Source organism: Stegostoma tigrinum, unplaced genomic scaffold (genome assembly GCF_030684315.1).
Source record: "Stegostoma tigrinum isolate sSteTig4 unplaced genomic scaffold, sSteTig4.hap1 scaffold_278, whole genome shotgun sequence".
NCBI classification, from domain to species: Eukaryota; Metazoa; Chordata; class Chondrichthyes; order Orectolobiformes; family Stegostomatidae; genus Stegostoma; species Stegostoma tigrinum.
Genome location: NW_026728206.1, coordinates 1 through 10544, shown reverse-complemented (window position 1 = coordinate 10544; position 10544 = coordinate 1). Strand labels below are relative to the sequence as shown.

Here is a 10544-nt window from a genome sequence, read left to right as displayed (position 1 = left end):
TGACTCACACTTGTATTCACTGTGTATAACTGGTAAGTCCAGTTGAGTTTCTGGTAAATGGGATCCACCTGCATGTTAACAGTGGGGCATTTAGTGACGGTAATGCCATTGAATGTCAAAGAAATGTGATTATATTTTGTCTTATTTGAGAATGTCATTGCTTGCCATTTATATGTAGCAAATGATACCTGTCACTTGTTCGCCCAAGCCACGATAGTGTCCAGTTCTTTGGACTTGTATTCCTTTACTGTGTCTCCGAAATCTTCTCTCCCCACAAGGCAAGCATCATTTCTGGACGCTCTTTCTCTTTGCAGAGAAAAGAAAAGTAACATCTTAAAACAAAGGATAGCCGTGCTGATTTGATTTGTTCTTGGAGCTGTCATCTAACTCCTGTGCTAAGCCTGACGGACAGATTAAACACGGAAGATGTTTCCACTAATGTGTGGACACAAAAAAAAGATACGAGTCACAAATGAATTGATTGTACAATTCAGAAATCAGTTCTTTGACTGAGTATAAAACAAGAAGATATTGGAAATATTCAGTCTTGATGATAAGTCCCTGGCTTGAGAAAAAGAGTTAATTTTCCCTTTCTGTGGACTGATGCAGAGAAGTCATGTAATATAAAGTGCATTTCTCTTTCAACTGTTGCTGAATATTTCGAGTTGATTGAGTCTGCTTTTGTTTATTCAAAGAGTGCTGAGACAATGAAACTCATTACAGGAAGTGATTGACATCTCAGTCTCTTCTGAAGCTCGTGTGTAACATTTCACGCTTGCCTGAACATCTTAAACTACTGACGTATCAGCACAGTCACCGCACAGGAAGACTCTTCACACTTCAGTGTGAGAACGGATTTATTTAGTTTTCCTACCTGACATCGTTCAGCTTTGAAATTTGAAATGATTTTATCACCAATAAATGAATTCTTCTTGCGGCGAAATTCAAATATTCTACACAGGAAAGGTGTATATTTTGTTCACTTTATCCGTTGAGTGTGTGTTCATATCTCTTTGTTCTGCTGTTTATTAGAACCAGGACAGACAGGGACCATGCACTTGTATCAATGGATTCCTGTATCTTTCGTCCTGGCATATTCCTTCATATCTTCGTTGTATCAATATTGCTGCTCAATGGCAGCGTGTTTTTCCCAGCATTCTGGGTGGGAATGCATTTGCCCAGATGACAAAGTGTGGAGCTGGATGAACACAGCAGGCCAAGAAGCATTTTAGGAGCACAAGAGCTAATATTTCAGACCCACACGAGTTATCTCGGATTCACCAGCATCTGCAGTCCCCATTATCTCTGAATGTATACGCCCACTGGTGCGCGCGCAATCTGAAGCGTTTCAAACATGCGCAGTACCGGAGGCAAAGGAGAGCCGGAGGAATCGGATGAGGAACAGGCGCGGTAAGGATTTGAAAGGTGAAAATTAGAAATCAAGTGAGTGAGTATTCCACGAAGTGGGCGGAGAGGCTTTATAAAATCTGACAGTAGCTACCGTCACTGAATTGAAAAATACCGACCCCGGTTTTGTCACGAATAGATTGGAATTGCTGAATTCCTTTGTTAGCCGAGGCAGGGCTGGGCGCCGCGAATGTTTTCTGAGCCGTGTGAGCCCGCCATCTTTATCCGGGGCCAACTGGAAGCGGAGAGTGCGCTTGTCCTTTACTTGTTGGGAACGGGGCGAGGGGAAGGCGAGCAGGATTTACGAACAGCAACTTCAAACCAAGAGAAATGCTTTTCTTTTTCTGTTCTGAATCTCTGTCCTGGATTGATCGTGATGGATTTTACACTCTTACAGATCAATGTCAGCAGAGGAATTTGGCCGACTTGAACCTCAGAAAGAGTGAAAGAGTAACTCGATTGATGAGTATCTGAATGCTATCAGCATCTGAATGTGGTAGCGTTCAGGTATGAATGTGTGTGTGTGTGTGCCTGTGGGAAAAGATTTGAGATATCAGAAAATGAGATACACTATCTGTGGTTAGATTACAGTTGATTAGCTGTTTTTAGTTCTCGGACTTGCTGTCAGGAACGGTCTAACAACTATGGAGTGGATGTAGCACAGATTCACCTGATTGATAACTGAATCTGTAGGTTTAGAATACAAGAAGGCCCATATTAAAAAAAATCAAAAAGTGCAAACCATTTAGCCCATGCCAAATGTCTGGAGCAATCCAGTCAGTCCTATTCCCTTGTTTTATCCCTGCACCTTTGCATTTTTCTCTCAAATGCTGATTCAGTATTTTTTTGAAATCAATCAACATCAAATTTGCTTTGACGAATTAATCTATTTATTACTTTCAAATATCTGTGCATGTGAATCCCTCAGACTCTGCACACTCTTTAGTGTTGTGTTATTGCCTCTTCCTATCCCTTCTGCTAAAACACATCACTTCATTCTGAGAGAGGTATCCCTGGAAATTGATTAATAAGAAATATTTTTGATCAAAGTCTTGGGAATATGATTAGTGACTGTCAGGGGAGTTACAGAGAAACTATTTCCACTGAGTGGGGAATTGACGACGAGCAGTAACAATCTGAACATGACATTAGTACCAGCATATTTCCAGGTCAAGTTTTCCAGATCCTTATAACTGTTTGATGGTTCAGGGACTGCAGAATTCCACATTCAATCTGGAAGATTGGAAAGTGTCAAATTGAAAGAAAGCTGCTGTGCGTTCAAGTCGTGCAAGCTTCATTAGAATGGCGCACTAGTCTATCAGGGCAAACTGGTACAAAGGATGATGTCACATGAGCTGGAGAGATAGCTACATCGAAGACAGGGTGTAGCAGTGGAAAGATACTTTTCAGAATGGAGGGTTTTGATTAGTGGTGTTCCACAGGAATCAGTGCTGGGACCTCTGCTGTTTCTGGTCTATATAAATAACTTGGAAGAACACGTGGCTGGTCGAATCAATAAGTTTGCGGACAATACAAAGGTTGGTAGAGTTGCAGATAGTGAGAAGGATTGTCAGATGATACAGCAGAGTATAGATAAATTGGAGTTATGGGCAGAAAGATGACATGTAGTTTAATCTGGACAGATATGAGGGGATGTAATTTGGAAAGTCAGGTACAGGTTTAAATTATAGAGTAAATGGCAGAACTCTTAGGAACATTGATATGCAGAAGGATCTGGGTGTGCAGGTCCACAGGCTACTGAAAGTGATGGTGCAGGTAGATAATTTAGTATAAAAGGCCTTTGGGATGACTGCCTTCATTGGAAGGTGCAATGGCGATATGGACAGGCAAGTTATGCTGCTGCTTTGTAGAACTCTAGTCAGGCCACACTTAGAATATTGCATTCAGTTCTGGACACCACATGTGGATGTGGATGCTTTGGAGAGGGTATAGAATAGGTTTCCCAGGATGTTGCATGGTTATGGGGGAGTTTAGCATTGAAGAAAGGTTGGAAAGACTTGGTTTGTTTACACTGGGACGCAGCAGGTTGAGAGGGTGGCCTGAGAGAAGTTTATAAGATTGTGAATGGCATGGATAGAGCGGAATGTATGAGACTTTTTTCCCCCAGGGCAGAGGGATAAATTACCAGAGGACACAAGTTCAAGCTGCAGGGGGAATGTGTGAAAGAGATAAGCAAGGCAAGCTTTTCACACAAAAGTTGCTGAGTTCCTGAAATGTGTTGCCACAGGAGGCAATGGAAGCAGACGCAGCAGCAGCAGTCAAGAAGCACCTGGCTGAATACATGAACAGGAAGGGAAGAGAGGAATGTGGATCCTGTGAATCAAGGCATTTTTAGCATGGAGGGTTAGAATGTGCAGGCATAGGCTTGGAGTGCTGAAGGGCTGGTTCCTGTGCTATGTTGTTCTTTGTTCTTAACAGAGGATTTTGTCTGGGTTGGGAAGCTAAAATGAAAGTCATGGCGCAGCTTGCAAACGGAATGGATTTTTTTTCTGCAGAATAATAGCCCAATCTGTATTTTCTATTCACTATGTGGTACAGTCCCCGTCATAAGCAGTGAGGACAGTAATTAAAATGTGTAAGGTACAAATGATTCATCATTTATTTTCTTCTTGCAAAACCTTGAAGATAGCCTGAAGAAAGATGTTATTTGCAGAGTAGGTTATATGATACAGAAAATCATTGGCAAAGTATTACATTCTAACTGAACTAGAGGCTAAAATAAACTCTGACTGTCAGAGTCCCTATTTTTTCAGCAGGTTTAATTTTTAATAAAATGCATTCTGACATATTGAGCAAGTCAATAATCTTTTCCAGTCTGAATCTGCTGCTCAGAGTCCTGGAAGTGATGGTTTTCCCATGCACCACCTGATCTTGTGTTTCTGTCTGGTGAGTTTGGGAGGTTGTTAGAATTACTGGCAGATGAATTAGATTACCTACAGTGTGGAAACAGGTCCTTCGGTCCAACAAGTCCACACCGCCCCTTGAAGCATCCCACCCAGACCCAGACCCATCCCCCAATAACCCACACACCCCTGAACACTATGGGCAGTTTAGCATGGCCAATCCACCGAGCCTGCACATCTTTTGACTGTGGGAGAAAACCGACACAGACAGAGGGAGAATGTGCAAACTCCACAGACAGTCGCCCAAGGCTGGAATCGAACCCAGGTCCCTGGTGCTGTGAGGCTGCAGTGCTAACGACCGATCCACCGTGCTGCCCATATGAAGCCCATCTCCATTAATGCTCTCCGTATTTCTCAGTTTTCCCACAAAGAACACCTTTATGCAGCCCCAGATTTGGCAGCCAGTTCCTTTCACTGAAGCTTAATACTGAACCAGTCCTATTGTTATAACAATCCAAGAGCTTTCATGGTCGCATTGTCCACTGTCTATCGCACAAATGATCAGATGTATTCAGTCCAGTTTTAAAGTTCTGCCTTTTTCTCTCTGGGCCACATTTCGTTCTTACTGTCTGTCATTCATTTTACAGGAAGTTGGAGCATTTGCAGTCAGTGAACTCAAATCTCGCTGCAGATTCTAACGAAATGTTGAATTCATCATGTCTTGAATATCATCAGGCTTTGATCATGGAAGCCAAAACCAGTGTTCGCACTGAGAAACCATGGAAATGTGAGGACTGTGAGAAGGAATTCAAATATCCATCTTCCCTGGAAAGTCATCAGTGTGGTCACACTGGAGAGAGACCGTTCACCAGCCCTGACTGTGGAAAGGGATTCATTTGATCATCCAGTCTGCTGACACACCAGCAAGTTCATATAAGAGAGAGGCAGTTCATCTCCTCTGAGTGTGCGAAAGGATTCACTCACTCATCCCATCTGCTGACTCACCGGCACGTTCACACTGGGGAGAGACCTTTAAAATATCCACACTCTAGGAATTGCGAGAAAAGTTCGAGAGAACTAATATCTCACATTAGTGAGAAACCATTCAGGTGCTCTCACTGTGCGACTCGGCTCAAGCGATCATCTAAACTCCCAATACACCAGCACATTCACACTGGGGAGAGACCGTTCATCTATTCCATATGTAGGAAGTGTTTCATTCACTCATCTGACCTGGTGAAACACCAGAAAGTTCATTCTAATGAGAGACCTTTTTCAATGTTCAGACTGCAGGAAATGCTGTAAATGTTCTGGAGAACTGATGTCCCATCAACATGTTCACACTGTTGAGAGCCCAATAAGATACTCTCATGATGGGACTGGGTACAGATGAATATGTAACCTCGCTGTACACCAATGCATCCACACAGGGGAGATACCGTTCACTTGCTTCATGTGCAGGAAGAGATTCGTCAGATCATTGTACCTGCTGAAACACGAGCAAGTTAATTCTGACCAGAGAATGTGGGAAATGGTATAAAGATTCTGAACAATTAGCCTCCATTAACTTGCTCACATTATTGAAATAACTTTGAATGTTCAGATTGCAGAAAATGCTTTAAAAGTCCTCAACAATTGATGATCCATCAATGTGTTGACACAGGTGAGAGACCGTTCCAGTGCTTTCACTTTCAAACTGGGTTCAGGTGATCATTTCACCTCATTGTATGCCAGTGATGTCAGACTGGAGGGAGGTCGTTCGCCTGCATTGAATGTGGGAAGGGATTCACTCAAACACCCGACAACCCCCCCCCCCCCCCCCCAAAAACATGAGTGAATTCACAAATAACCACAGTGGTTGCATTTTGCTATTAATTATGTTCAGTAATGAACACATTTCATTGTTGTCTGTTTCTACTGATGTTAAATTGACTTTCCTGAAAATATAGGTTTTTATTTTCTGAGTAAAAGGCAAATAAATTAGCTTTGTATTTAACACAAAACTTACACTTTGTTTTCAAATGTCCCAAGCACAAGTTAGTTTCTTTTGGCCTTCTTAACAAGAGGATTCAGATACAGGAGCAGGAACGTCCTTCTGTGATTCCACAGGTCTCAGTGAGCCCATAGCTGGATTCTTGTGTGCAATTTTGGTCTCATTATTCTTGTGGAAGAATGCTTTGGCTGTGAATGGAGTACAATGAAGGTTGACCAGAATGATTCCTGGGATGACAGGACTGACATGTGAAGAAAGACTGGATCAGTTAGGACTATATTCACTCGAGTTCAGAAGAGTGGTCTTTCATAGAAACAAAAGAATTCCGACAGGGCTCCACAGGATAAACAGAGGAAGGCTGTTCTCAATAAACAGGGTGTCCAGAACCATGACTTTTAGGATATGGGCATACATGGGAGCATAAAGATGGGATCCTAGTGTCTCTTTAACCTGTCATCGACAAGCTATTTAGGACTGAGATAAGAAGAAATTTCCTCACCTCTGGAATTATCTGCCACAGAAAGCACCTGAAGCCAAAACATTGAATGTATTTAAGAAGGATTTGGATATAATTGTTGGGGTGAAAGGAATCCAAGTATGGAGAGAAAGCAGGAACAGATGGATGATCAGCCACGATCGTGTTAAATGTTGGAGCAGGCTTGAATGACCAAACGGCCGACCTCTATTTTCTTTGTCAATGGTTATTATTTTCCCAAATACTTTTTCTCTTCTGATCAATATTATGGTTCTTTCCTCCCCTTTTGTGCTGCTGAACTACTCAATTTTTTTGTAATGTTGTAAGTGTTCCCTACTGTGAAGATTGATTAAAATTATTTGTTTAACTCCCCTGCTCTTTCCTGGCTCCTCATTATCACTGACAAATCTCATTCTCTAAGGGGCCGATGTTCACAGTTCTCTTCTCTTTTTATCTTTTGAAATACTTCATTGACCACAGTATGTTTTCTCCTGTTATGGTTATTTCCTCCCCTTTTTGCTGCTTGTCTATTTTTGTGTATTTTAAAGTTGCAAGAATGCCCTAATGTGAATATTGTTGGAAAGTATTTGTTTAACTCTCCTGCCCTTTCCTAGCTCCTCAATGTTACCCTTTACAAAGCTCATTTTATAAGGGGCCGATGCTCACAGTTCTGTCCTCTCTTTATTTATTGAAATAATTAATCAACCACAATACACATTGTTCCTCCATAATCATCTATAAGGCCTTGTGTGGTGGCATTGTGAGAGAGGCCGAGCCACAACAATGTACAACAGTTCAATAATGTCCAACTGTATGCAAAAAAGGCAAGTTTCATCAAAGCTTTTTGTCTTGCACATTTCGGTTCATTCACAATAAGCACCAATGGAAAGGGAGCAAACGTTTTATACTGTACTGACCTGGGCGAATAATAGACTCTGATTGGTCAAGGCATTGCAAAGGAAAATGCACCAGTTAGATGATGACCAAACTTTGTTTAAATTTCACGCAGACAGATTGACTCTGATTTTTCAAAGCATCACTGGAGACCTCAACTAAAGAAGGGCTGGCCCCTGTCTGGTTGAGTGGAAGGAGGTGTTATTAATATTAATTGGGCACTATTAATATTTGAGCACTGTAAGCACAAACTGGTTGGCTGTGGCTAATGCGTTATCTATTGTGAAGAGACAAAAGAAAATGCTGTTTGCCAAAATCTCCCAACCTTTAGGTGGAGGTGAGGAATGCTGCAGAATGTGATTGTTAATATTGTCTCCGAAGTGGAAAACAGGTGAACTGTTGCACTTAAGAAACAATTCCTGTGAAAGATAATGTGGGAACATCATGCTGGTAAGCCAGTCGCACATAGTGAGGGGATGGGCAGTGGGAGAAGACACAGTAAATGTATAGCCTGCAACAGAATCTAAAATACATGCATGATTGGAGGCAGTGGAAGTTTGACAATGGCAGAGAGGTGATCAAGGAAAGCAAGGGTCATAAAGCCATACAGATGGACCGAGTTATACAGATTTACAGCACAGAGTGTGCCGTCTGCCCACCGTTCCGATGCTAGTCATCAAACATCAGTGAAAGAGAGCAATAGATGAACATGGATTCAGATCCCACAGCAAAGGTGTCACTCCAGATGCAGAGACATTGAACCTCTCCCAAATAACACAGGACAACAATAAAATCCTTAAATTATTAATGACTCATTAAAAAATATTTAGCCCTGAAACAGTCTTATTGATTACAATATTAAAATCTGCTGGAACCTGCAGCTGGAAAGATTTCAAAAGTTCCATGTCAGAGAATAGTTTCAAAATTAAGGAAATCCCTTGGAATCGAGTGATGTAACTGAGGTTACTCCGTGGAAATTCTATGAGTTAGTTTGTAAAATCAATCTCCATCAGCCAGAGCGAGCCATTCAGAAGAGATAATCATTTCAATTGATTTGAGTTTTGCTGTGTGTACCAGCCACTCTGAGCTCTGATAAAAGGAGTTTCAAAAATCCATCCATCAGTCCAGTACAGATGTTCACAACATCCCCTCTTCATAGCTCATGATGACTGACTATTCTCCCTGCTGTACAATGTCCCTCAGCGTGGCCAGCAGTCACTCAATTTGAGGATAGCGTCTCCTCAGGGCCATAAGTTTCTATCCTAGGTTTTCATATGAATGAATCAGTCTTCTCCATCCACCCAACCAGAAATTGGCCACTTGCTCGTGCTGCAATCCTAATGTGCCTGAATGAAACCTAGAAACAAAACCCAGGTCATTGCCGTTGAGAAAAAATAAGTAAATTAATAAACCATGTAATTAATAAATAATTAAATAATATAATATTGTAGATTCTATTAAGTTCTCTTCTAATCTGTCCTTCTATGTTCAATTACTTATGCACATATATACCCAGGTCATTCTATCCTTGCAACCCCTTTAGAGATGTACCCTTTATTTTATATTGCTGATGTACATTCATCCCATTAAAATGTGTGACCTGACACTTCTCCACATTGAAATTCATCCACCTCTGATCCACACACCCCACTAACTTTACACAAGTTTCCAGAAAATTACGAGAGGCATTGATTGAATGGAGAGTGAAGTATTTTCTCAGGTGAAAATGTCAATTACTATGGGACCTAAGTTTAAGCCAAAAGGGTGTATGTTTAAAGGAGATGTAAGAGGCAAGCGTTTAGACAGTGGGTTGTAAGTGCTTGGAATACACTAGTCGAGGGGGTGGTAAAGGTGGATATGAGAGATAGGTGAATAGGCAGAGAATAAAGTGATATGGATTGCACAGAAACAAAAGGTTTTTAGTTTCGAAAGGCATCATGTATCAGCACAGTCTTGGTGGCCCAAAGTACCTGTTCCTTTGCTGTGTTGTTCTTCTTTGTACCATTCTGCTCACATTTTTCTCTGTTTCCAAATCCTAACGTATGCACAAATATTGATCCTGTTCCCTGTAGTCCTATGTTTAGAGCATTAATATATATTTGGAAAACACAAGGGTCTCAACATTGCCACCGAGGGAATTTCAATAGATTCATTCAACTATCCCAAAAAATATCCAAAGCCACTGTTGTATTTCCTTTCTCTCAGCCAATTTTGTACATGTATTGTTATTGTAGTTATTTTCCCCAAATACATAAACTCACGGGTCAGCTCAATAACATTGAATCACATACTTTCTGGAAGTCTTGGACAAACATGAACTGTATTCCTCTGATCAACCCCATATTTCACACGTTGAAAAGAAAACGTAGGTCATTAACAGCAAGTTAACTAACATCATGTCTCCTGGAGAAATGTATGGCAACTTCCCATGAATTGACTGATCTTTGGCCATGTAACTCTTCATTTTGCCTTCACCGTTGCGTCTACAAGTTTCCAAGCACCCAAAGTAAATTGGCTTGTCTGTAACAGTTGGATATATTCTTGCAACTTCTGTTTAACAAATGACTAAACTTTGCAATTTCCCTGTATTCCAGCACTACTCTCGATAAACTTACAAATTCAGCAAAGTTTCTGATCGCCTCGAGCAGACTTTGAAAGTAGACATGGCGACCCCCAGTGAGACAGTTCTCATTCTTCCATGTGGCTCACGATCTCAGAAGATACCCATTTTGGAAAAGCCTGATTGGTATTTTCTTGCTGCTGAATACCACGGGATTGTTACAGCTCCACTTGTCTCACGTTCAAAGCCATTTTCAAAACTTAAACACAAGCACAAGACTGATGAATGTAGAAGGGGTAATGTGCACTGAGCATATTCATCTAACTAGTACATGGGAGCATAAAGATGAGA

At 41.3% G+C, this 10544-nt stretch overlaps 1 protein-coding gene across 2 annotated transcripts; it reads left to right on the top strand.

Annotated features, from left to right (window-relative positions):
- Positions 1–1147: 1147 nt before the first annotated feature.
- Positions 1148–6099, top strand: LOC132208074 (zinc finger protein 892-like). Of its 2 annotated transcripts, none has more exons than XR_009444169.1 (2): positions 1148–1443; positions 4919–6099. XR_009444169.1 is itself a non-coding variant. In XM_059643817.1 (2 exons), exons 1-2 carry the CDS (start codon positions 1355–1357, stop codon positions 5169–5171), a joined length of 309 nt encoding a protein of 102 aa, XP_059499800.1. In that variant the 5' UTR covers positions 1340–1354; the 3' UTR covers positions 5172–6099. The 2 variants fall into 2 exon arrangements, 1 of the variants encoding a protein (XP_059499800.1); XM_059643817.1 differs by having other exon boundaries at positions 1340–1410.
- The last annotated feature ends 4445 nt before the right edge of the window (positions 6100–10544 follow it).